At 48.9% G+C, this 27513-nt stretch overlaps 1 protein-coding gene across 2 annotated transcripts; it reads left to right on the forward strand.

Annotated features, from left to right (window-relative positions):
* The first annotated feature begins 14760 nt into the window (after positions 1-14760).
* On the forward strand, positions 14761-26333 carry LOC100439557 (sialic acid-binding Ig-like lectin 9). 2 transcript variants are annotated; one of them, XM_024237306.3, is made up of 7 exons: positions 14761-15332; positions 15534-15812; positions 16018-16065; positions 16973-17230; positions 17874-17964; positions 18335-18431; positions 25888-26333. In XM_024237306.3, the coding sequence occupies exons 1-7, from the start codon at positions 14903-14905 to the stop codon at positions 26122-26124; spliced, it is 1440 nt and encodes a 479-aa protein (XP_024093074.3). In that variant the 5' UTR covers positions 14761-14902; the 3' UTR covers positions 26125-26333. The 2 variants fall into 2 exon arrangements, with proteins under 2 accessions (XP_024093074.3, XP_009231246.2); XM_009232971.4 differs by lacking the exon at positions 25888-26333 and adding an exon at positions 19798-22594 and having other exon boundaries at positions 14765-15332.
* Positions 26334-27513: the final 1180 nt, after the last annotated feature.

The following is a 27513-nucleotide window of genomic DNA, read 5'->3' on the forward strand; positions in this document are numbered from 1 at the left end:
TTCATCTGTGTGAGTTGGTTCATTTGTTGAATTTATTTCCTGAGGTCTCCTTGTGCCAGGCTGCCCCTGGGCTAGGTTTAGGTGACACAAATGAATCAGACTTGGTTACTGTCCTCTAAGCATCCCCCACCCCTTACACCACCACTCAGTCCTCCTGTTGGGGGAGACAGGGACTTAGTCAGTATGGAGTGATAAAGCTTGACATGGAAGTGTTAAGAGCCTTGAAAGCTCAATTTCAATCACTGCCAGCCAGAGTGTCAGAAAAAAAAAAATTTCAACAAAGGCTGCTATGTGCTATGTGTCATCTCAGTTTGTTCATCTGTAAAAGGAGGGCAATAATAGCCTGCCTCATAGGATTTATGCGAAGTCAAATTGAATCAACAACACCTCTAAAGAATTTAGAACAGCTTCTGGCACATAGTATGTGCTCAACAAGTGGTTATTATTCTCATCTCAATTCTCATAACATTAAGATTATATGTTACATATGAGTTGGGTACAGTTGTAATTCTTCTTCTTCTTCTTTTTTTTTTTTTTTTTTGAGATGGAGTCTCACTATGTCACCCAGGCTGGAGTGCAGTGGTGCGATCTCGGCTCACTGCAACCTCCACCTTCTGGGTTCAAGTGATTCTCCTGCTTCAGCCTGCTGGGTAGCTGGAATTACAGGCGCGCTACCACACCTGACTAATTTTTGTATTTTTAGTAGAGATGGTGTTTCACCATATTGGCCAGGCTGGTCTCAAACTCCTGACCTCAAGTGATCCCAAAGTGCTGGGATTACAGGTGTGAGTCAGCATGCCCAGCCTTGTAATTCTACTTAGGTGAGGATCTTGAAGCTCAGTGATATCACTTCCCTGGACTGCCTGACTCTACAACAGGGGTTGCAAACCTTTCCTGTAAAGGGCCAGATAGCCAATATTTTAGGCTTTGTGGGCCATAGGGTCTTTGTGGCAACTCTGCTGTTATATGTTGAAAGCAGCCATTGATATAAACAAGTGAGGGTGGCTGTATGCCAATAAAACTTTATTCATGGACACTGACATTTGAATTTCATGTAATTTTCATGTGTCAGGAAATATTCTTCTTTTGAAGAATTTTGAAGATTTTACACCTTTAAATGGTGTAAAATCATTCGTAGCTTGTGGGCCATGTAAAAACAGGCAGCAGGCCAGATTTGGCTGGTGGGCTCTGGTTTATAGCTCCTTGCTCAAAGCCTCCCTCCTTAGTCTCCAAGCTGTGCTTGCTCCTGGAAGAGGTGTGAAGTGTGGCAAAGGAGGTTGAGAATTTGAGGGTTGAAATGGCCTTTTAATACAGAAGAAATCGCCTGAGCAAAGAAAGATCTTGTGGCAGGAAAGCACAGGGTGCCTTTTGTTTGAATGCAATTTATGTTATCTAATCAGGTTATGCACTTAAATGCTATAAAATGGAAACAGTGCACAGACTCTACAGTGAAGTCTCCCCACCGTCTCCCCCCACCCACCCACTGCCTAGTTCTCCTCTTCAGAGGCATCCTCTGTCCTGCAACAATCTGGGAGTGCCTGCTGAATCAGGGTGTATAGAGCTTCCCCATTCTCCTCTATGGGACCAGGATAAAAGTGGGATGTTTGGGGCTCCAGAGATAGATGGGAAAAGAGGTGAGGTCAGCCATGAGAAGCCCTCTTACTCCCAGCCCTCTGCTGTGTGGTTGCTTTCCTGTCTCCCCTAACACAGTCTCGCGATCAACACCAGTGGCCTCTTCATTGACAAATAGAGGTTTAACCTGGGCTGTACCTACTTCTGAGTCTCTTTGCCCTGACCACAAAATCTACCCTCCCTGGTCCTGTCTTTGGCCAAACCATGTCAATCAACTTCCCAGGAGCCTTGTTCTCCACAGCTCTGTCATTTCTCTGCAAAGTCCCCAGGTGAGCTCATCCACTCCTGCCACTCCCGCAACTTCCGTCTCTGCTCTGGTGCCTCCCCACTTTCCTTCATATCTCTACTGCATCCTGAGACTCAGACCTGCACAGTTAGCCCCTGGTGGTGGCACTGGCATGCTTCAGCCTCTAGGTGAGGATCCCGAGTCACTTCGCTGACTCTTTTTCTCACCCATTGCCCCCCATGGTTCAGTGAATCTTGCCAATTTTGCTTCTTGAAAGTTTTTCAGACCATTCCCTTCATCCTTGTGGCCCCTGCCTCGGCTCAGCTCATCCTTTTTTTAAAATTATTATTTATTTATTTATTTATTTATTTATTTTTTGAGATGGAGTCTCACTCTGTCACCACGGCTGGAGTGCAGTGGCGTGATCTCAGCTCATTGCAACCTTCGCCTCCCAGCTTCAAGCGATTCTTGTGCTTCAGCCTCCGGAGTAGCTGGGATTACAGGTGCCTACCATCATGCCCAACTAATTTTGTTTATTTTTAGTAGAGACACAGTTTCACTGTGTTAGCCAGGCTGGTCTTGAACTCCTGACCTCAAGTGGTCTGCCTGCCTCAGCCTCCCAAAGTCCCAGGATTACAGATGTGAGCCACCGCACCGGCCGTTTCTTGCTTGGACTCTCTCACCCCAACCTCATGTCTGGACTCCCTTCCTCTAATCCCCTCATTCTTGAATCCTCCCATGCTAGCCCCAGGTTTAACCTTGTCTCTCCCCTTCTCGAAACTCTTCCATGGCTCCCCATTGCCATCAGGCTTTCCATTGTGAAACCTTTGCAGATTGCAACGGAGGTACTGCATGATCTGGTTCCTGCACATCCTTCCAGCCTCAGAATGCTTTGCCCTCTCCAGGTCATCTAGCTGCCATCCTAAGCAATCCGTGTCTGGTGGAAGAGATGGTGGCTGGGCTCAGCTGTCTCTCTCCAGCTCTGGGAGCTTTGGTTCCTGCAGCATCATTGTGCATCTCTGAGGGCCGTTTCCTATATCTGGTGCTTGTTACTGGCAGCACTTGCTTCCCCACCCCTCGAAGGGCTAGAAGCTTCCCTGGGTAGAATTTCTGCATGAAGAGAGTTCGTTCACCCATGGAGCCTACTGAGGAAAGGGATTTTTGTCTGTGGTTGGTTGGTTTGTCTGTTTTCATTGTAGTGTATCAAACAGTCCTTATTTTGCCCTAAGTCCAGCTCTGTCCCACTGCCTTCTTGTTAGTTTTTGCATCTCCTTACTAAATGGTAGGTCTTCCTGGGTTCCCACAGCAGCGCTAATAAACTTTGTTGGCCAGAGGAGGCCCCAGGAAAGACTCTCTGTTGGCGACACTCTCTGAAGGGCCCTCTGTTTCTCTTTGATCTTGTCTCTCGTTCTCTTCATCCCAGGAGCCTTTTATGTGAGTTTCCACAGCTCCTCCTCGCGCCCTCTCTTCTCTCTGCACTTCTCGTGGCTCTCCCCTGGTGTCTTGCACACCTTGCTATTCATCCCAGTCTGCTCTGAGCCCCAGACAACCACATTTCCCCCCTTCTCAGTGATAGAACCACCATCATTATCCAAATTAGGATTCTAGGAGTCAGATAGATGTTTCTCTATCACCTACCACATCCTGTTTGCAAGATGTCTTGCAAACTTCCCTTCCTGGAATAGGCTAACTTCACCCCCCTTCAAACATCCCCATGGCCTCTGCTCCTAATCATTTCATCCTCTTCCTCTTCTGCTCAGACCTCCACTCTGGTTTCCTCTCCAACCTCTTGGCCTCCACTCTCCTCCTCTCCCTAAAGTCTCCCTCACATCACCCCAGAGGGATATCTTCTCCCACCAAGAGCTGACTCTGCCCCTCCCCCTCGCTCTTAATCCTTCCAAGGCTCCCCAGTGCCCTCAATATAAAGTCAAGACTTTTTTTGATATGTAAGCCTGCAAGATACGGCTTGCAACTATTCTTCCAGAGTCATCATGCCTTGATACCTACCTCTGGGGTCATTTAGCTGACTACCTGCCCCACATTTGAACGTCTCTGAACGTTTGTCACCTGGTAGCCCAATCCTCGAGAGGAGAGAAACAGGCCTGCCAGTCTTGCCCTTCTCCTTTATCTGTTTGTGCTCAGCTGTGGGGCCCTGGACAATGCTCCTCACTCCTCATTCCCAGGGCAAGTCTCCAGCTAACATGTGGTAATAGGTGAAGACATTTTTGTCTATTTTGTTCAACAAGAATCATACCTGACATATAATAAACTCTCAATATATGTATTCAAAAATTAAAAATAAAGCTGTTACCTGCGAAATCTCTGCCTGTAGCCCAGGTCTTTGTTCTGACCCCAGCATCCTCCTAATGGCCCCGTTGTCTGTGAAGGCATTTTCAATGCTCTCCACTGTGCTAGATGGTGAGCCCATAGGGACAGAAATTGGGTTTGTTTTGACTCCTAGAGTGACTTGGTAAATATTGTTGATATAGGATAAGGCTCAGAGAAACATCTGTCTCAGGTTGATAGGACCCCAAGAAACAAAACTGGCAAGTTGGAGAATCTAGCTCCTTTACAGCTAGCAGTAAGCGAGCCTACTCTTTGTCCTGGAGGGAGACATTAGCCCATCCCTCAGGGTGGCTCCCTGCAAACACAACCTGAGAACTAGGCCAGGTAACGAGATCTCAGAGCATCATGTTTTGGGCAATACCCAACGAGATGTGTAGGAAGACGGGAGGCTCATGGAGATCTGTCCTTCCCAACAGGCTGCCCTACTCTTCTTAGATGATGTGGGAAACTGCAGAATCCTCTCATCAAATTCTCTTTTACCAGCATACACAAAGATTCCACCACTTGTGATCGACGTCTTAGTCAATAAGTCTGGACCATTTTGACTGGTTTCCAGTCAGAAAACCAGGAGGATGTGGTGAACAAAGAAACCCCAGTACTCAAACATTTCACAATTCTTTGCTTTCTCTCTTCATGCTTTGTTTGAAGAAGTTGAAAAATGAGATGACTGGAAGAAAGGGACATGATAGTTAAATAAACCTTCCTTTTCTTGGTCAGACACTATAAATCTATTGCACTTTCTCCTGTCTAACAGAAGTCAAACTTTTCTCTTTTTTGAGATGGTGTTTTGCTCTTTTTGCCCAGGCTGGAGTGCAGTGGTGCCATCTCAGCTCACTGCAACCTCCGCCTCCTGGGTTCAAGTGATTCTCCTGCCTCAGCCTCCTGAGTAGCTGGGATTACAGGCGCCCGCCACCACACCCAGCTGATTTTTGTATTTTTAATAGAGACGGGGTTTTTCCATGTTGGCCAGGCTGGTCTCGAACTCCTGACCTCAGGTGATCCGGCTGGCCTACTGATGACAGAATCTGTTGCTCCCCAAATCCTTTTCTCTTGGGCAAGCCAGACCTTCTCACCAGCCCATGTTATATGGCTGCCCTCTTGGCTCCAGGCTTAGGTTTCATGCTTGTGGGGTCAGACCCCTCTGCAGAACCGGGTAATACTTGAGCTCAGGAGCTGATGGTGCTGCAGTTCCATGGACAGCACCATCCCTGCTGCCCGGGGCTTACCAGGTCTACCCTGTCTTGGGGGGACACCTATGACTTTGTGTGGCCCTTCCTTCATCTGCATCTCAGACAAATTCGTTCAAGATAAGGTTGGAGGGAGGAGAGAGTTCATTGTATCACAGCACATAAAGGATCAGGGTAGATACACATTTCTAGGTCCTTACCCTACAATCCTAGGGATGTGACCTCAACTATCCTGATGTGTGATGTCTTCTAGAGCTCCTGTGATCACCAGCTCAATGTCTCCTGTGGTGGTGCAGCGCGGTTGGGGGCCAGGATTCCCAGTCCTCTGTGCCCAACACGGGGTCCAAGGAGGGTCCAGGACTTTGGATACTTAGTGCCTGGTTCCTGGGGACCAGACTGAGGAGGGGACAAGAGGAATTCCTCAACCCACCTTCTTTGCTGTTTTGGTGGCTGTAGAAGGATGCAGGGCCACCACCCCACTTCACCTCCTACACCGATGTGGGAACTGTTCCATTTCTGTACCAGACACTCCAGTTTTGTTTTTGTTTGTTTGTTTGTTTGTTTGTGACGGAGTCTTGCTCTGTCGCCCAGGCTGGAGTACAGTGGCGCCATCTCGGCTCGCTGCAAGCTCTGCCTCTCGGGTTCATGCCATTCTCCTGCCTCAGCCTCCCAAGTAGCTGGGACTACAGGCGCCTGCCACCACATCTGGCTAATTTTGTTTTTGTATTTTTAGTAGAGACGGGGTTTCACCGTATTAGCCAGGATGGTCTCGATCTCCTGACCTCGTGATCCACCCGCCTTGGCGTCCCAAATTGCTGAGATTACAGGCGTGAGCCACCGCGCCCGGCTGAGACACTCCAGTCTTCTAGACATCATTGCCTTTCAAGGAAACAGCACAGGTAAGAATCTTCCTTCTTCGGGGCTGGTTAGGAATGGGGTCGCTGCCCACCCATAGCAGAGCTGGATTCGAGGCTCATATGATGAGAATGATGAGATTTGACAGAAGAAGTTCTCATTCCACCACAGTCAGGTTTTTGCCCACAAACCTTCGTTTAAAAACCATAGTCAATCCAAGATCACCACCACCATTCTCTCAGACCTCACAAGTTGAAGACTTGGAAACTGAGAAATGGTAGCATCAGCACCAAATACTCAGAGGACAGATGCCGGTGGGGAATCCCAATCCTCCAGACTTCTGTTCTGGTCCTGGAGCCTGAGACCCCTCGGGGGAAGGGGCGCCTCAAACACTTGTTCTTGTGGATCAACTGTATCTCTAGTTAATAGATTACAAGTGACTTTATGCAAATTCCTTAGTATAGGGAAAGAAATGCAGGCTTTAGAATAAGAGAAACATGGATTCTATACTAGTTCCTCCACTTACTAAGAGGGTGAAAATGGGCAAGTCACTTTACCTCTCTGTGCCTCAGTTTCCTGCTTGTAATGTGAAAAATAACAAGCCCCAGCCCACAGGGATGGCATGGCACATGCCAATCACCATACCCAGGTCCTGGCACAAGGTGCAGGTTCTGTGTATGCTGGTTTCTTACCCCTTGAATAGTAAGGTCCTGGGGTCAACTTATCCTGATGCTAGCAGTGCAAGTTCCCCAGTGCATTAAATGAATGCCCAACATTTAAATAAAAGGAGATGAAACTTCATCAGCAATGTCAAAACCAGCAAATGAATAAAACATCGCACCACACACTTCAAAATGGGGTCAAGTAGGAAGGACACCGAAAGGTGTGGGGTGGCACTAACAACTTTCTCCCCCCGAATAGTGGGAATAGTGGGGAGGAGTCCCCAGAAGCAGCTATGGAAGAAAATTTGGGTGGAATTAACCCTGAGAATTTTCCGAGATGCCCCCACCCCCATATGCACATGTGCCCACTCATATGAGTAGACAAAGCTGGCTAAAATAAACAAAAAGAATTCCAGAGAAGAAGCCTTACATACTACTGGGGCCATATCAGAGGATAACCAGAAGTTAACATCTTTTAACACCCTGTTTTGAGTTGAGGTCATTGAGAAATTCCACTCTAAAAAATACGCAACATAAGTGCATATACATACCAGAAGACATGTTCATAGCAGACTCCTCATAATAGCCCCAAACTGAAAATAATCTCAAAGTCCATCTAAAAATGAAGAGTTACATAGTGTTCAGTATATGTACAGAATGGAGATCTTTCAGCAGTGAGAATGAATGAATTATTGACAGGTGAAACATCATGGACAAATTTAACAAACAGAGATTGAGCACAAGAAGCCAGATACAATGGCTGGGTGCAGTGGCTCACGCCTGTAATCCCAGCACTTTGGGAGGCCAAGGCAGGTGGATCACGAGGTCAGGAGTTTGAGACCAGACTGACTAACATAGTGAAACCCCATCTCTACTAAAAATACAAAAAATTAGCTGGGCGTGGTGGTGGGTGCCTGTAATCCCAGTTACTTGGGAGGCTGAGGCAGGAGAATTGCTTGAACACAGGAGGCAGAGGTTGCAGTGAGCTGAGATCGTGCCACTGCACTCCAGGTGGGGGGACAATGCAAGACTACATCTCAAATAAATAAATAAATAATAAAAAGAAGAAGAAGCCAGATACAAGAGTACACACTGGCCGGGCGTGGTGGCTCACGCCTGTAATCCCAGCCTTTTGGGAGGCAGAGGTGGGCGGATCACAAGGTCAGGAGATTGAGACTATCCTGGCTAACACTGTGAAACCCCGTCTCTACTAAAAATACAAGAAATTAGCCGGGCATGGTGGCAGAGGCCTGTAGTCCCAGCTACTTGGGACGCTGAGGCAGGAGAATGGTGTGAACCTGGGAGGTGGAGCTTGCAGTGAGCCAAGATCACGCCACTGCACTCCAGCCTGGGTGACAGAGTGAGACTCCGTCTCAAAAGAAAGGAGTACACACTGAAAGTTACATAAAAACACAATACAGACAAAACTAATCCATGATAATAGGAGTTATACTGGTGACTTTGCGGGCGGGGTAATACCTAGGAATGGGAACTGGTGAGGCTCCTGGGTGTAGGTTGTTGTTACAAAAATGTATTCATTTCATAGACATTGATCAGGCATACCTTTATAATTGGAACAGCATTCTCTGTGTATGTTTTGCTTCAAAATCTTTTATTTTAAAAGACTATAAGAGGAAGCTTGACACAGTGGCTCATGCCTATAATCCCAGCAATTTGGGAGGCTGAAGTGGGAGGATCACTTGAGGCCAGGAGTTTGAGACCAGACTGGGCAACATAGTGAGATCCCTGTATCAGAAAAAATAAAAAAAAAATTAGCCAGGTGTGAGGGTGTGCACCTGTAGTCCCAGCTACTGGGGAGGTTAATGTAGGAAGATCACTTGAGTAGGTCAAGGCTGCAGTGAGCTGTGATCGTGCCACTGCACTTCAGCCTGGGTGACAGAGCAAGACCCTATCTCAAATAAAAGAATATAAGAGAATACTTCACATATATATTTGCTAATTAATTTTAAAATTTACATAATATAAAAAGATTATTGCAGAAATATAAATAACTGGGACTGTCTCAAGAAAAAACAAAACAAAAAAAACCCCAAATAGTTCTATTGTCTTAGTCCGTTTTGTGTTTCAGGTTAAAGGAATACCTGAGGCTGGGTCATTTATAAAGAAAAAAGGTTTATTTGGCCCATGATTCCGATGTTTGGAAAGGTTTGAGATTGGGCATCTGGTAAAGTCCTCAGGCTGCTTCCAGTCCTAGTGGAGGATGATGGAAGAGGGGGCTGATGTGTGCAGAGATAACACGATAGGAGAGGAAGCAAGAGAGAGGGAGGGAGGTGCCAGACTCAGAGATTGAGCACCAACTCACTGGCAGGCAGGGGCATTCATCTATTCCTGAGGAATCCACCACCATGACCCAAGCACCTCCCATGAGGCCCCACCTCCAACACTGGGATCAATTCTCAGCAGGTTTGAGGGGACAGACATCCAGACTACAGCACTGATATTCATATAGGAATTCACTCGATAGCAAGCATTGATTTCCAGGGAAGAAATTCACCAGTAAGTTCTTCTGAATATGCAAGGCAGAAATATTTCCACGTTTTCATGAGCACTTCCACATGTGGAAGTCTTTCTGCTGGTGAAGGACACATTCGCCAGCAAACTCTGAGGAGTCTTTTGCTTTCCCTAGACCTCACTGAATTCTGCACAGCAGGGAAGAGGGGAAGGCTGATCTCAGAAAACCTCCCATCTCTGGCAGTGGGGGGTCTGACACTGCACTTATGTGCACGATTACCATTTTGTCCAAACCCTGTGGCTTCCTGTTGGAGTTTACCTTTGTTTTTCCCAGACTATGACTATTCTTCCCACATGGAGGGACTCTGTGACCAGACTGTCCCGGGGCAGTGCCTGGTGCTCATGGCTCAAGGCACAATTCTGCTGGGGCTAGTGCTGCTGCCATCCACGTGGTGAGAAAGTAAGTGGACCCAGAGGGCTCCTGAGCGGGGAGCGGGGTCAGTGTCTGAGCCTCTCCTTCTCTCCCCAGGGGCTTTGGCTTAGGGTCCAGGAGATGGCCTTAGAGTGCAGGAGCTGGTGACGGTGCAGGAGGGAATGTGCAGGAATGTGCTCTGCGCTGTTTTCTACCCCAAGTATTACTGGGCAGGATCCGGCCTAGCTCATGGTTACTGCTACCAGGACGAAGCCACTCCTGGAAGGAACGCTCCAGTGGCTACAAACAACCCCAAACAATTGCAGGAGAAGAACCAGGGCCAGTTCACCTCGTTGGTCGTCCCCAGACCTACGGCTGCTCCCTGAACCTCAGAGATGCCAATGAGGTGGATACAGGGACGTACTTCTTTCAGGTGGAGAGAGGTTATTACATGAAATACAGTTACGGAAATGAGAAGTTGTTCTTGCATGTGACAAGTAGAGGAAAGTCCCAGAAAAGGAGCTCTTTCTCCTCATTCGGGGTCATGGGAAGCATTCAGGGGCCCTGGGGTGGGGCTTTGGCACAGGGAGTGCCCCCACTCCCAGAAACAGGAATCAGCCCCTTTCTCTTTTCGAGTGCTGACCCAGCCACCTGAGATCCATGTCCAGAAGAGCTGCAATCAGGTGACCCTGGAAACCTGACTTGCGCCGTATCACGGGCCGGTGAGAAGGGAACCCCACCAAATTTCTTCTGGATAAGAGAAGCCACCAATTTTACAGTCTCCGAGACCCCTCTTCCCGACCAGTCCTCAGTTCTCAGCCTTATCCCACAGCCATGTGACCATGGCAGCAACCTCACCTGTCAGGTGAAGTTCCCCCGAGCTGGTGTGACCACGGGGAGAACCGTCCAGCTCAATGTCTCTTATGAGTGGTGGATCAGGACACCCATGCCCGGGCCCCTGAGAACAATGGGTGTCAGGAGGGAAGGGAGGTCAGAATCAGGAATTCTTTTTTTTTTCTTTTAAGACAGAGTCTTGCTATGTCACCCAGGCTTGAGTGCAGTGGCGCAGTCTCTGCTCACTGCAGCCTCCACCTTCCAGGCTCAAGCGATCTTCCTGCCTCAGCCTCCCAAGTAGCAGGGACTACAGGTGGCACCACCATGTCCAGCTAATTTTTAAATTTTTGGCAGAGATGGGTTCTCACTGTGTCACCCAGGTTGGTGTTGAACTCTTAGGCTCAAGTGATCCTCCTGCCTCAGCCTCCCAAAGTGTTGGGATTACAGGCGTGCGCCACTGTGCCTGACCAGATAATGAGTTTTTTTGTTTTTTGTTTTCAGATGGAGTCTCGCTCTGTCACCCAGGCTGGAATGCAGTGACACGATCTCGGCTCACTGTGACCTCTGCCTCCTGAGTTCAGGTGATTCTTATGCCTCAGCCTCTGGAGTAGCTGGGATTACAGGCACCTGCCACCATGCCCGGCTCACCCTTGCCTGGCTCAGCTTTGAGCTCTGTCTCGATGCCTCTCCTACTTTCCACCCCTTGATCCTCCTCTTATGCATGGCGTCTCTCTTCCCACATTTACCCCATTCAGGATGCAGCACTTTCTCCAAATGTCACACTTTTCATCCACCGTACTCATGAGCCAGTGGGTGCTGTAACTTCCCTTCCTGAACTGTGTCTCCCGTCATGCCCTCCTTGCTTAGTCCCCTCTCCTCCATCAGCATAACCAGGCCCTTTGCTGTCTTTTTTTTTTTTTTTTTTTGATGACGTTTCACTCTTGTCGTCCAGGCTGGAGTGCAGTGGCAGGATCTCGGCTCACTGCAACCTCCGCCTCCTTGGTTCAAGTGATTCTCCTGCCCCAGCCTTCCGAGTAGCTGGGATTACAGGAGCGTGCCACCATACCTGGCTAATTTTTGTACTTTTAGTAGAAACAGGGTTTCATCATGTTGGTCAGGGTGGTCTCGAACTCCTTGACCTCAGGTGATCCACCCGCCTTGGCCTCCCAAAGTGCTGGGGTTACATATCTGAGCCACCATACCTAGCCTGTTTGCTGTCTTGATCATTGTTCCATGCCTCTCCCCAGCCTCCCATCTTCCCTCCATGCTGTGCCCCTGATACCACAAGCCCAGAAAGACCTTCCTGCACCCAGTACCAGCCCCACCCCTTCCTGGCCCAGATTCCCGTGTGACTCCTCGGCACCCACAGTCCAAGCTCCTCAGCTGGTCATGCCTCAACACCTCCATGTCCCCTTGGAAGACTCCAGATATATGTGCAGGTCCCTTCATCTGACAGGCTGTTTCAGAGCCTTTGCACATCCCTCGTCCTTCACTTGTGATGCCTGTCTGTCGTGTGTCAATATGACCCACTTCCCCTTCCAATCTCAGTTCAGCCTCCTTCCCTCTAGGGTCTGTCAGCTAGTGTGGACTCCGGGATTTGTGTACATAAGAGCATGAGCCAGGCCAGGCTTGGTGGCTCATGCCTGTAATCCCAGCACTTTGGGAGGCTGAGGTGGGCAGATCACGAGGTCAGGAGTTCGAGACCAACCTGACCAACATGGTGAAATCCCGTCTCTACTAAAAATACAAAAATTAACCTGGCGTGGCAGGCACGTGCCTGTAATCCCAGCTACTCAGGAGGCTGAGGCAGGAGAATCGCTTGAACCTGGGAGGTGGACCTTGCAGTGAGCCGAGATCATGCCACTGCACTCCAGCCTGGGTGACAGAGCGAGACTCCATTTCAAAAAAAAAAAAAAAGTGCATGAGTCAAACAGTCATGTGTCTTCTGTCTCATTCCGAATGGGAGGTAAGGGAGAAACTGACCTCTCAGCACCACTCTCCCTGCTTTCTCTGTTTTTTTCATCCAGCCCCAAAGACCCTGAACAATGGCACATCACTGCCTGTCCTGGGGGGAGAGTCCCTGTGGTCTGTGTGGCTGACAGCACCCCACCCCCCAACCCCGCCCGGCTGAGCTGGTCCTGAGAGGGAAGAACACTGAATTCCTCCCAGCTCTCAGAACCCGGGGGCCTGGAGCTGCCTCAGATAGGGGCTGGGACGGAGGAGAATTGACCTGTTGGGCTCACCACCCACTGCGACCTCAGCACATTTCCCTGAGCCTCTGTGCAGAGTGAGTTGTAGGACGGGTGCTGGGGCAGGCAGCCTAGTTGGGTGTTTGGGCTGTCAGAGGGGTGGAGGCCTGGGAACAGAATCTCACACTCTTCTACCCTTTCCCAGGAAGCCCCTCTGGCTGCAAATGTGTGAGTGAAAAGCAGGAGGGCTTCTGGCCCCTCGTTCTCACCTGATCAGGGGCCCTCCTGGGCAAGGACTTCTCCCCAACCCCCATGGCCTCACCTGGAGCTACTACTCCAGGTGAGCAGGCCTGCTCTTTTCTAGGGAAGCCGAGGGATTGGCCCCCAAGTTCCAGGTGGGGCTGAGCTGTCCTGTCCCGCCTGAGTTAGAACTGAAGTGGCCGATGCTAATCTGAGGCCCGTGTTGGCTCTGCAGGTGTGGAGGCCCCCAGGGGAGCAGGGCTGAGAGGCCTGACTGAGCCCCTCCTGCTCAAGACAGAACTCAGATGTGGACACCCAGCCCTGCGGGACAGACGCAGGACATCACTGTCAGCCATGGCTCAGCCCTTCTGACCATTGCAGTTGAGATGCTGCAACTTCCCAGGGAGCAATTGGGCAAACATGGGGGCCTGAGGTATTCATGGCAATGCACACAGATGATAAAACTACCTAGAAAAGCATGGAGACCATTAGCGTTAAAGTGAGGCTGGGGCTGCTTCAGGAGGAAGTGGGGTGTGGCTGACAGGAAGTGGGGTAACAAAGAGGAGATGTTGCAGTGTCCCCAGTGTTCTGTTTCTCTAAGTGTGTTCATATGTGTAAACCGCTGAGATTTTTTCTTGGGGGGAAGACATTTTTATCTATATGGCTTATATTTCTCCCAAAAATATTTCTAGAAAACTGACATCAGTCTAAGGAGGCTCCACCATACTGGATACTCCCAGTTCCTCCCAGCCCACCCACACAGTTACAAAAAATCTTCTGCTGAATTCAGGTGCATGTTTCTCCTCCCATGAAATCCTGCCCATTGTGGAGGGTGCACGCCCCGGGGCTGGTGCCACATCTCCTGTTCACCTGGACCCCTGGGAGCAGAGCCTGCAGAAGCAAATCCCTCATGTTCTGGAGTAACCAGGGAAGTGTGGCTGAGTGAGACATTGGTGGTGAAGAAACCCTTCGTGGTGCTGAGACAGCAGTGAGGAAAGGAGAAATATCTTCCCTTTTGAAATCTGCCCCTTTTCTTCCGAATTTCCTCCCTTCCAAGCCCCACAGTACAACAGTCACAGCCTCAGTTTCCCAGACCTCCTGCGAGCCAGGCTTCCCTCTGTGTCCTTGGTGTGTATCAACACACAGAATCCTCACCTCCACAGCCCAATGTCCCTCTGCTCAGCCCTCCTGAGATTGAACCCCTGACCTACAGGAGAGTGACCCCATCCTGCCTGTGCCCCCCACTGAAGCTCCTGCCGTGGACAGCTCAGACGTCAGAAGCCTCTGTGTCTCCCCTCCGCACAGTGACTCCTTGGAGACAGTGTCCAGCTCTGCTGTGCTGACCTCGTTGTGCAGAAAGGGGGTGCCCACCTCGTGCCTGCTGGGGGGGATGAGAGGCTGCCTGTTCACCCCATCTGCACCCCCATCTCTCATGGCCCCGAGTCCCACCTCTGAGCTACGCAGACATCCACAGCCTGTGACTCAGGGGTCTGGCCAGATGGGACTCATTTTCACCCTGCAGAAAATGTCACCTAAGGGGAAGGGCATTGAGAGGGAGGCAGGAGGTGGGGTGGCCCCTGCATGGGGTGGGAATCTGGGTGAGTCTGTCTCCCGCTCTGGCCTCAGGGACCCAGGAGTGAAAGTGGGGTGGTGGACGGTGGATCTCCCAGGGCTGACCTGGGCCTGACAGTGTCTGGGTGTAAAGTTCCTCCTCTGAGGAGGTCACTGTTTTGACCTCGCCCCGTCTTCCTGTGGGGCCTCCTCTAAGTCTTGAGCCCTCAGTTCCTGAGAGAAGAACCCTGAGGAACAGACGTTCCCTGGCGGCCCTGGCACCTCCAACCCCAGACATGCTGCTGCTGCTGCTGCCCCTGCTCTGGGGGAGGGAGAGGGTGGAAGGACAGAGGAGTAACTGGAAGCATTACCTGCTGACGATGCAGAGGTCCGTGACTGTGCAGGAGGGCCTGTGTGTCCACGTACCCTGCTCCTTCTCCTACCCCGGGTATGGCTGGTCTTACTCTGACCCAGTTCATGGCTACTGGTTCCGGCAAGGGGCCAAGACAGACCGGGATGCTCCAGTGGCCACAAACAACCCAGCTCGGGCAGTGCAGGAGGAGACTCAGGACCGATTCCACCTCCTTGGGGACCCACATACCAAGAATTGCACCCTGAACATCAGAGATGCCAGAAAGAGTGATGCGGGGACATACTTCTTTCGTGTGGAGAGAGGAAATATAAAATGGAATTATATATCTGACCAGCTCTCTGTGCATGTGACAGGTAAGGCATGGGCTCCAGGAAAGGCCACAGGGAAAGGTCATGGGGGCGGCAGGGAAAGGCTGGGATGGGGCCCCTGCTCCAGGAGAGGGCTGAGGGTGAAGTGAGTTGGCTCAGGGCAGGAGCTGGACCAGAGCCTGAGCTTCCCCCAGGGCTGAACCATGGATCCTCTGACCTGATCCTGATTCCCCCTCTCTTCACCAGCCTTGACCCACAGGCCCAACATCCTCATCCCAGGCACCATGGAGTCTGGCTGCCCCCAGAATCTAACCTGCTCTGTGCCCTGGGCCTGTGAGCAGGGGACGCCCCCTATGATCTCCTGGACGGGGACCTCCATGTCCCCCTTGGACCCCTCCACCACCCGCTCCTCGGTGCTCACCCTCATCCCACAGCCCCAGGACCATGGCACCAGCCTCACCTGTCAGGTGACCTTCCCTGGGGCCGGCGTGACCACGAACAAGACCGTCCATCTCAACGTGTCCTGTGAGTGCTGGGCTGGGACGCCTGGGTCCCTGATGGGGTGAGTGTCAAGCCCGGACACTGGGTGCTGGGTCCCGGAATCTGGGCTGGTTGTGGGGTCAGGAGGACACTGGCTCCGCCTTCCCTGTTTATGCGGCTCCTGGGGACAGACAGGGCTAGTGTTCGCAGCCCTCACAGTGATGCGTGTCTCCATGTCTTTCTGTCCCAGACCCCCCTCAGAACTTGACCATGACTGTCTTCCAAGGAGACGGCACAGGTAGGATGGAGCTCCCTCCCTGGGGCTGGGGGTGCAGGGCCTTCAGGTCAGGATGAGGCTGGGTTATTCCTCAACCTGGACTCACTTTGGCAAACAGGGATGTCCTTGTGGGTGAACTCAGGGCCCCTCTGTATCCTTAGGCCCCAAGGCCACCTGTTCCCATCCTCCCATCACCTCCCTTGGACTCCCCCACACACCCCCCCTTGGCCTCAAACAATAAGAGGGTGGCATTCACACAGCAGGACCAGGCTTTGAGGTTCCTTCTCATGTATCTCCTGAATACATCTCCACCCTTATCTGTTTATTTATGATAGTTCTGATCTAAATACTTCTGGACAGGTGATAAATGTCCATGGGCAAAAATTCAAATTGCAGAGCAGAGGCTCTCCTCCGATGCCTGCCCCCCTCCCCAGAACCAACCACTGTCCATCCAGGCTGCTCTGAGTCTTGGTTTGTGCACCTGGAGGATCTCAGAGGTGGTTTGACATCCGTAGCGAGACTGTCCGCACCCTCCTCTAGGGCTGTGTGTGATTCCGCTGCATGGATGGACTCTGATTTTGTGGCATCTCCTAATGGAAGATCATGGCACTAATTTTATCCTACTACAGAACACTGCAATGAACAATCTTGTATCTACTTTCACAGGAATATCTAAGTCTGTGGGTTAAGTTCCTAAAAGCAAAATATAGCTACGTTGTATGTTCTTTCTTACTTTGAAAGATAAGCCCAAACTGTTCTCGATGAAGCGGGGAGAAGTTTATATTCCCAGCAGTGAGTGGTGAAAGTGTGTGCTTCCAGAACTTCAGTCTATGTCTGTGTGTCAGATGCTGTCATCAGTCTCTTTCTGTTTCCTTCCTTTTTCTTCAGATCTATGTATCTCTCTGACCCTCTGTCTCTTTTTCTACAGTATCCACAGTCCCGGGAAATGGCTCATCTCTGTCAGTCCCAGAGGGCCAGTCTCTGCGCCTGGTCTGTGCGGTTGACAGCAATCCACCTGCCAGGCTGAGCCTGAGCTGGAGAAGCCTGACCCTGTGCCCCTCACAGCCCTCAAACCCGGGGGTGCTGGAGCTGCCTTGGGTGCACCTGAGGGATGAAGAGGAATTCACCTGCAGAGCTCAGAACCCTCTGGGCTCTCAGCAGGTCTCCCTGAACGTCTCCCTGCAGAGTGAGTGCGCCGGTATTCTGGGGAGGGGCTGGAGGAGAACACACCTGTTTCACCCTCAGTGACCGCTGAGCCTGGACCTCCAGAGAGGAGCTCCGCTCTGGTCTGTGCTCAGCTGTGAGGTCTGGAACTTCTCTGGGACCCACAGCACCACTGTCCTCTTCCTGCCAGGGAAGGGTTGTAGGGTGGGGAGATGGCAGGAGTGGATCTCAGAGGGGAGAGGATGGGGCCTGGCCAGGTGTGTTTAGGGAGACAAGCGCCTTTCTTTGCAGGGCTGAACTGGAGTCACACAACTGAGATACTTGCTTTGAGCATCAAATTAAAAAAAAGAAAAAGCCCAGCAAGTCAGCAATCAGATGAAATCATACTGCAATGCAATAATCTTTTAAAAACAGTAAAAATTGAATGCAAAACAAATTCATTAATAGATCAAATATTAACATTGTGAAAAAAAAAAAAGGAATGGCCGCACTTGCACGCCTCACTGGCCTCAGGAAGAGTCTCTCCATGTCCTGCTCTCTCTCATTCCTGTTCTTTGTGTCTGGGAAGGGGAAGTGGAAATAGAAGTCTAGGACCCTACAGGAAGTGGGAGAAGAGACCCAATTCTCTATGATATATCACAAAAATAACTCCAATCTGTCAACAGGCAAAGCCACATCAGGAGTGACTCAGGGGGCGGTCGGGGGAGCTGGAGCCACAGCCCTGGTCTTCCTGTCCTTCTGCATCATCTTCGTTGTGTAAGCATGGACCCTAGGGAGGGAGGGAGAGCCCTGGGGGAGGACAGGCTGGAAGCTGGATCCCTGAAGCCAGAGCTGGAGGGACCTGGATGGGTGAAGAGCTTGGGGCAAGAAGGGGGTCGCAGGTGCATGGTGAGAATTCCATGTGGGCCTGTGTTTGAGGAGCTTTGAGTCTGTGGCAAACCTTGGTATCCACTGTCCAGGAGAAGAGAGCCTCTGTTCTCAACCTTGGGGTCTCTAAGACTGGACCACTGCTCTTCCACCTCAGTCACCCCTGCAGTCCCTTAATAGGAAACACATGGGGGTACCTGATCTGCCCACTGCACCCCGATCTGACCACACTGAAAGGCTCTCTGGTCTCTTTACTTAGAGTGAGGTCCTGCAGGAAGAAATCGGCAAGGCCAGCAGCGGGCGTGGGGGATACGGGCATAGAGGATGCAAACACCGTCAGGGGCTCAGCCTCTCAGGTGAGTGATGTGGACTCTCCACAGCCAGCATCCAGCCTGGACACCTCCCACAGGATGACCCCCAGGACTAATCAGCTGAGCGTAGCCAAAGTTACCTCCTCTCTGTTCTTCCTTTCTTCTCTGTAGCCCCAAATCACAATGTTTGGTTGGTTTCCTCCCCTAAGAACAGCTTTTATTATCTCTGCTCCCTATCCTGACCCTTCACTCCTGAGGCCTGAGGATCTCTGTCTTTTGCTGCCTCACCTCCCTGCCTGTCTCCCCTCCTTTCCTGCCTGGGGGGACTGTCCAGAAGGCATCATCGTCCAGTTCCTCTGCATTTGAACAGCTGCTCTCCCACCCCTCAATACCGTTTAGAGCAGAAGCCAGCAAATACTATCTGTAAGGGATAGATAGAAACTATTTTCGGCTTCATGGGCCACACAGTCTCATTGCAGCTCCTCAAATCTGCTGTTGTAGCAAGAAAGATGCCATATACCCTGTGTAAAGAAATGAGTATGGCTGTGTGCCAATAAAACTTTATTCACAAACATAGAGAGTGGGCTGGATATGACTCAGATACTGTAGTTTGACAACCCCTGGTCTAGAGTAAAAATCCCAAACTCTATAGCCTGCAGCAGTGCACATTCTGACTTTTTTTGTTTTTTTTCTCTTTTGAGACGGAGTCTTGTTCTGTCGCCCAGGCTGGAGTGCAGTGGTGCGATCTCTGCTCACTGCAAGCTCCGCCTCCCAGGTTCAAGCCATTCTCCTGCCTTAGCGTCTGGAGTAGCTGGGACTACAGGCGCCTGCCATCACGCCCGGCTAATTTTTTTGTATTTTAGTAGAGACGGGGTTTCACCGTGTTAGCCAGGATAGTCTCAATCTCCTGACCTCGTGATCCGCCCACCTTGGCCTCCCGAAGTGCTGGGATTACAGGCGTGAGCCACTGTGACCAGCCACATTCTGACCTTTTAAGCACCTACCTCTCCACTAGGACAAGAACAAGGGTGAAGTGAGTGAGGCTTTTGCCTCAAGTGCATTTTTTCATTTGTTTGTTTTTGTTTTTTGAGACGGAGTCTCGCTCTGTCACCCAGGCTGTAGTGCAGTGGCACAATCTTGGCTCACTGCAACCTCTGCCTCCTAGGTTCAAGCGATTCTCCTGCCTCAGCCTCCTGAGTAGCTGGGATTAAAGGTGCCCACCACCACACCTGGCTAATTTTGTATTTTTAGTAGAGACAGGGTTTCACCATGTTGGCGAGGCTGGTCTCGAACTCCTGACCTCAGGTGATCCGCCCGCCTCAGCCTCCCAAAGTGCTGGGATTACAGGTGTGAGCCACTGCGCCCCATCCTCACCGTCTGCTCTGACTCCCTTCTCTCTCCCACGTCTCAGGGACCCCTGACTGAACCTTGGGCAGAAGACAGTCCCCCAGACCAGCCTCCCCCAGCTTCTGCCCGCTCCTCAGTGGGGGAAGGAGAGCTCCAGTATGCAACCCTCAGCTTCCAGACGGTGAAGCCTCGGGACTCACGGGGACGGGAGGCCACTGACACCGAGTACTCGGAGATAAAGATCCACAGATGAGAAACTGCAGAGATGAGAAACTGCAGAGACTCAGCCTGATTGAGGGATCGCAGCCCCTCCAGGCAAGGGAGAAGTCAGAGGCTGATTGTTGTAGAATTAATAGCCCTCAATGTGATGAGCTATGAGGATCTATGATAACACTATGAACTATGTGCACAGTGAAAAGCACACAGGCTTTGGAGTCAAAGTATCTCAAACCTGAATCCACACTGTGCCCTCCCTTTTATTTTTTTAACTAAAAGACAGACAAATTCCTACCTCTCTGTACCTTGGTTTCCTGCTCTGTAAAACAGGAATGAGAAGCCCTACTTGCAAGGTTGTGGTGACCATTCCAGGAGTCACATCCCAGCAGAGCTCCTGGCACAGGTGTATGCTGAGCACTGATGGATCACTGTGCTTTGAACACAAAGGTCCTGCTGGGAACCTTTCCTGATTCTGGTGGCAACTGGTACTTATATGTCTGTGTCACTTGCCTGCAAAATAGCGATTCTGCAACTTTCCAGGAAATGACCTCAGCCTGCAAATCAGGTCTAGGTAGCATCTGGATCCTGCCCACCTCTTCAGCCTCATCTCCCCACCCTGTGACTGCTAGGCCACCTTGCTCTCTGCAGTCTGTGTATTGTGCACAGTCCAGTGGGAGTCTTTAGGACACACTGAGCTCTCTCTGCGCTGCTCACAGCCCATCCATGGCTCCTGGATCCTGAACCTCCCATCACATCCTCTTCGTGACATCACTCTCCCACCTCAGTCCACTCCTCCATCTTCACCACTTAACCCACTGGTCCCTCTGGTCTTTTCCAAATCATTTGCAACATGCCCTGTTGGTTCATACCTCAGTCCTTGCACACTGGGGACCCTCCTCCTGGGCCTTCTTCTGTCTCTGTCTTTGAAAATGGAGTTCAAGGATTGGACTTCTGGTTGAGCTGAGGGAGACCCTGAAGCAGCAGCTCGTGATCTCCCTCCTCTAAAGCCAAACCCAAGGAATGAGAAACTTTTCCAAAGGGTCACAGGATCATCTGTCAAATTAAACAACATGATCCAAAAAAATTTACCTACATGCAGCACCCGAACGAGGAAAGGAACATCTCACAACAATCACTTTATGCAGTAGCCCTGATAGGAAGAAATCAAAGGACTGGAGGAAGCACTAAAACTTCCCTAAATCTAGACTCTTGCCCATTTATGGCAGCATCAAAAAACCGTAAAGTACCAAGGAATAATTTTTTAAAAATCATGGCCGGGCGCAGTGTCTCACGCCTGTAATTCCAGCACTTTGGGAGGCCGAGGCGGGTGGATCACGAGGTCAGGAGATCGAGACCATCCTGGCTAACTCGGTGAAACCCCATCTCTACTAAAAATACAAAAATTAGCCGAGTGTGGTGGTGGGTGCCTGTAGTCCCAGCTACTCGGGAAGCTGAGGCAGGACAATGGCATGAACCCGGGTGGTGCAGCTTGCAGTGAGCCGAGATCGTGCCACTGCACTCCAGCCTGGGAGACAGAGTGAGACTCCGTCTCAAAAAAAAAAATAAATAAATAAAATAAATAAATAAATAAATAAAAAATCATATCTGAGCTGGGCGTGGTGGCTCACGCCCATCATCCCAACACTTTGGGAGGCTGGGGAGGGCGAATCACTTCAGGTCAGGGGTTCAAGACCAGCCTGGCCAACATGGTGAAACCCCATCTCTACTAAAAATACAAAAATTAGCCAGGCGAGGTGGCGTATGCCTGTAGTCCCTGCTACTTGGGAGGCTGAGGCAGGAGAATTGCTTGAACCCAGGAGGCGGAGGTTGCAGTGAGCTGAGATTGTGCCATTGCACTCTAGCCTGGGCGACAGAGCAAGCAAGAGTCTGTCTCAAAAAAAAAAAAAAAAAAATCCTATGCTATGGTTTGGATATGGTTTGTTTGGCCCTGCCACGCCTCCTGTTGATATTTGACGCCCAGTGTTGGAGGTGGGGCCAAATGGGAGATGTTCAGGTCCCGGGACTGGATCCCTCATGAATGGCTTGGTGCTGTCTTCAAGGTAATGAGAGAGTTCTCACTCTGTTACTTCCTGTGAGAGTTTCTCCAAGAGCTGGGTGTTAAAAAGACATTGGCACCTCCCCTCCCCAGCCCGTGCTTCCTCTCTTGCCATATTGTCTGCACATGCAGACTTCCTTTTGCCTTCCACCATGAGTGGAAGCTTCCTGAGACCCTCACCAGAAGCAAAGGCTGGTGCCAAGCATTTTATATATGGTGCAGAACCGTGAGCCAAATAAACTGTGGGGGGTGCACGGCAATATATTCAAGCTTATGTACAAGGCATTTGAGGTCGAGGCATGGAAAAATACTGAGGCATTGTGTGCATGTTGTTTGTGCACGAGATTGAAACTCCTTGACCCTGAAAATAGGGCAAGGAACGGAATGTGCGATAAGGAGCGCTGAAAACAGCCTCCTGAGACTGTAGTCTGAGTGTTTTTACAAGGCCGTATGTGTCTCATGACCCGACCGCAAAAGGCCAGCTGGTGGACATTTTGGTTTAACAAGCCCTTTCAATAAATACTTGGCGGACGGATTCTGGGGCGGCACTCTTTCAGAGATGCTGCTGCCGCGTCCCGCTCGGCTGGAATTGTCTGAGTACTTCATTCTTGGCGTTCACTGCAGCTACAGGCTGTATAAACCTCTTTTCTTTATAAATTACCCAGCCTTAGATATTACTCTATAGCAACACAAATGAACTAAGATAACACGGAATGCTTCTGTACTGATAAATATAGAACATTTTTGAGAGACTTAAGGAAGGCCCAAATGAAGGAAGAAATATATCACGTTCATGGATTGGAAGACAAAAATGGTTAAAATGTCAGTTGTCTGCATATTGATTTAGGTAATCCCAGTCAAAATTCCTATATATATATATATATATATATATCTATATATAAAATATATGTATATGTGTATATGTATGTACTTAATTATAGATGAGTGTATATGTACGTATATTGTAAATATAAGTTTATATATATACACATATATAGTTATAAATTGATAAATTGGTTCTAAAATTTATATAAACACATAAAGGCCTAGAATAACCAAATCATTGTGATAAGAAACACATTTAGAGAAGGCAGATTTTAACACTAGAGTAATACAGAGAGTGTGGTGTGGACTAGAGTACAGTCTACAAATGGACCCACACATATACAGTCAATTGAATAGCATCAAGTCTATTCAATTGGGACAGGAAAGACTTTTAATAAATGTTGGTGGGTGGTCGGGCGCGGTGGCTCACGCCTGTAATCCCAGCACTTTGGGAGGCTGAGGTGGGTGGATCACTTGAGGTCAGGAGTTCAAGACCAGCCTGGATAACATGGTGAAACACCATCTCTACCAAAAATACAAAAAAAAAAAAAAAATTAGCTGGGTGTGGTGGCAGGCACCTGTAATCCCAGGTACCAAGGAGGCCGAAGCAGAATTGCTTGAACCCAGGAAGCAGAGGTTGCAGTGAGCCAAGATTGTGCCACTGTACTCCAGCCTGGCGACAGAGTGAGACCCCATCTTGAAAATAAATAAATAAATAAAAAATAAATGTTAGCGGAAGAAGTGAAATTAGAGTTGGTAAAAATGAGTGTTGAGCCGTTTCTCACATCACACGCAACAAATTAGCCTGAAGCGAATCATAAACCTAAAAGTAAAAGTGGAGACTATAATGTTTGTACAACTGTGCTGTTTGATATGGTAACCACTAGCCACATGTGGCTACTGAGCACTTGAAATGTCCTACATTTAGTGAGAAAATAATATAAAAATCTAAGTAATTAATATTTAAAATTGATTACATGTTTCCATGTAACGGCATAATACTCATCAATATATAATAAACGATATATAATACACGCAACAGCTTGAATAAATTTTGAAAACATCTTGAGTCAAAGAAGTCATATGCAAAATAATACATGCTCTGTAGTTTCACTCATATGAAGTTCAAGAACAGGCCAAACTAATCTACAAAGACAGAAATTCATAACAGTCACTGCCTCAGGTTGGGAGTGGGATTTGGGGATTAACGTGAATGGCACACAGGGGAACTTTCTGGGGTCCTGGGAATTTTATTTCTTTTCTTTTTTTTTTTTTTTTGAGAAGGAGTCTAGCTCTGTTGCCAGGCTGGAGTGCAGTGGCTCACTGCAACCTCCGCCTCCAGGGTTCAAGTGATTCTCCTGCCTCAGCCTCCTTAGTAGCTGGGATTACAGGTGCGGGCCACCATGCCCAGCTAATTTTTGTATTTTTAATAGAGATGGGGTTTCACCACGTTGGCCAGGATGGTCTTGATCTCTTGACCCTGTGATCCACCCACCTCTGCCTCCCAAAGCGTTGGGATTACGGGCGTGAGCCACCGTGCCCAGCCAGTCCTAGGAATAGTCTATGTCTTAACTGGGATAGTGATTACGTGGTTATGTATTTATCAAAACACATTGAATCACGCGAATAAAATCTATGTATTTCACTGTATGTAAATTTACCTTTCATGAAAGAGAAATTAAAAACTCTTAAATGATGAAAGGTTTTGGTTTCCTCTTTTTTATTAGACTAGCTAGTGATCTATCAATCTTATTTGTTCTTTCAAAGAACCAACTTTGGGGTATACTGATCTTTTGTATGAATTTTTATATCTCAATTTTATTCATTTCAGCTCTGATTTTGGTTATTTGTTTTATTCTGCTAGCTTTGGGGTTGACTTGCTCTTGTTTTTCTAATTCCTCTAGGTGTAATGTTAAGTTGCTAATTTGGAATCTTTCTAACTTTTTGATGTGGGTATTCTGGTACATTGCATCTTTGCTTTCCTGGATGCTAGGACCAAACTGGACTAGAGTAGATTATGTGGTTCCTTCTGTCCCAAAGAAAGATGCATTTTTAACTCAGGAGCTACATCAGCCCCATCTGGCTACATTAAGCATCCCAGTCTACTCTGCGTCTCATGCTGGACTCTATGCAAAAGGGACAGCCAGTGAAAGCATTATTGATATGTCAATACTGAGATGTGAGAATTTGGTTCTGTCATTATGTTGTTAGCTGGTTGTTATGTAGACGGGATTGTATAGTTGCTTCATAATGTCAGTGGGCTATATACTTAACCACTTAACACCACTTTCTGTGGTGGCATGTAACATTCTTTCACTTCTGTGTTTGGCACTCCCTTAAGGACCTCTTATAAGTCAGGTCCGGTGGTGATGATTTTTTTTAGTTTTTGTTTGTCTGAAAGGGATTTTATTTATCCTTTGTTTATGAAGCTTAGTTTGGCAGGGTATGAAATTCTTGGCTGGAATTTGTTTTCTTTAAGAATGCTGAATATAGGTCCCGAATGTCTTTGGCTTATATGATTTCTGCTGAAAGCTCTTCTGTTAGCCTGATGGGGTTCCCTTTGTACATGACCTGCCTCTTCCTTTTAGCTGCATTGAATATTTTTTTCTTTCATGTGAACCTTAGAAAATCTAATGACTATGTGTCTTGGGGATGGTAATCTTGTACAGTATCTTCCTGGGGTTCTCTGAATTTCCTGAATTTATATGTCAACCTCTCTAGCAAGGTTGGGGAAATTTTTGTGGATGATATCCTCAAATATGTTTTACAAGTTGCTGCGTCTCTCTTTTTCCAGGATTCCAGTGGGCCGTAGGTTTGGTCTCTTTATATAATCCCATATTTCTTGGAGGTTTTTGTCATTTTTTTAAATGCTTTTTTTTTTTAAATTTTTGTCTGATTGGGTTGATTCAGAGAACTGGTCTTTGAGCTCTGAGATTCTTTTCTCAGCTTAATCTATTCTGATGTTAATACTTCTGCTTGTATTATGAAATTTTTGCAGTTTTTCAGCTCTAACAGATCAGTTTGGTTTTCTCTTAAAATGATTATTTTATCTTTCAGATCTTGAATCATTTTATTGGATTTCCTACATTCCTTGGACTGGGTTTCGAGTTTCTCCTGAATCTCGGTGATCTTTGTTGCCATCCAGATTCTGAATTCTATGTCTGTCATTTCAGTCATTTCAGACTCATTACGAACATTGCTGGGGAGATAGTGTGGTCACTTGAAGGTAAAAAACTCTGGCTTTTGGATGTGTCAGATTTCTTTCACTGGTTCTTTCTCATCTGTGTGGGCTGATGTTCCTTTAATCTTTGAAGTTGCTGTTCTTTGGATAGGGCTCTTTGCTTTTATATTCTCTGATGCCCTTGAGGGTTTCACAGTGGTATAAATTGGGCTTAGACAACTGCATTTGTTTCTGGATGATTCAAGAGGCCCAGGCTCAACTCAGCACTTCTGAGCTGCATGCTCTAACCACGGGGACCTGGGACCTGGCCCATGGCTTTTTTTTTTTCTGGCCCCTCAAGGTTAAGCACCTCCTATGCTGGAACGGCCAAGGTGTTCCGGGTCCACTGGCAACAACGCTCCAATAGGGGTTGCTGATGAAGCATTTTGTCAGGGTGGCCATGGGTGATGGGAGTTCCTGCACGTGGTGTACATCAGCTGCAGGGTGGCTGTGGGTCTTGCAAATCTGCTTGCTAATGTTATGCCTAAGATCACGTTATAAAAGACTAACTTGTGCCTCATTCTCTTTCTCGCTGTCTCTTGCTTTCTCACTTTGATGAAGCTGGAGGGCATGTTGTGAGCTACCTATGGAGAAGCCCATAGTTTCATAACAAAGCTGATTGAGTAGCAAATGTTATTTTCCAGGCAAAAAAATTAAGTGGTAAGTTCTTCTGAATATGCAAGGCAGAAATAATTCCAGTGTTTCATAAACTCTTTCAAGTATGAAAGACACATTGGCTGGGGTGACTCTGGGGAGTTTTTTGCTTTCTGTGTTCCTCACTGAGATCCATGGAAGGGAAGGGAAAAACACTCGTCTCCAAAAACCTCCCACCTCTGGCACCCATAAGTCTGAAGTTGCACTTATGTGAGTAATTACCACTTTGCCCCTACCCACTGGCTTCCTGTTGGGATTACTCTTGTTTTTCCAAGCCAGTTCTTCCCACGCTGAGGGAGCTTGTGATGAGACAGCCCCAGGAAAGTGCCTGACACATATTCCCTGGGCTGCCCCTTCCCTTCCACATGCTTCCTGAGTGAGCACATCCACCCTGTGGCTCAGCTGTGAGCCCCGCCCTGATGTCTCCCCCACTTTCTGCCCCTTGAGCCTCTTCCTGGACATGGTATCTCCATCCCCCACCCCACCCCCTCTTCAGTTATCCCAGTCAGGACCCAGGACTTATTCCAGTTGCCTCCTGTTTTCAACCACCCCACTCATGAGTCAGGGTTTCCTGTAAACTTCACTTCCCCAAAAATGTCTGCCATCATGCCCTTCCTCCTGCCTCCATTCCCTGTCTCCTCCCCTCTATCTGCATGGCCAGGCCCTTTTCGGTCTTGACCATTGCTCCACTTCCCACCCAACATCGCGGTCTGCAGCCTCTCGCCTCCATGCTGTGGCCCTCGCAGCACAAGTCCTGAAAAATTTTCCTGCAGCCAAAGCTGACATTGCCTCTTCCCTGCTCAGGGCCC

The sequence above is a fragment of the Pongo abelii genome, chromosome 20, assembly GCF_028885655.2.
Source record: "Pongo abelii isolate AG06213 chromosome 20, NHGRI_mPonAbe1-v2.0_pri, whole genome shotgun sequence".
Classification (NCBI taxonomy): Eukaryota; Metazoa; Chordata; class Mammalia; order Primates; family Hominidae; genus Pongo; species Pongo abelii.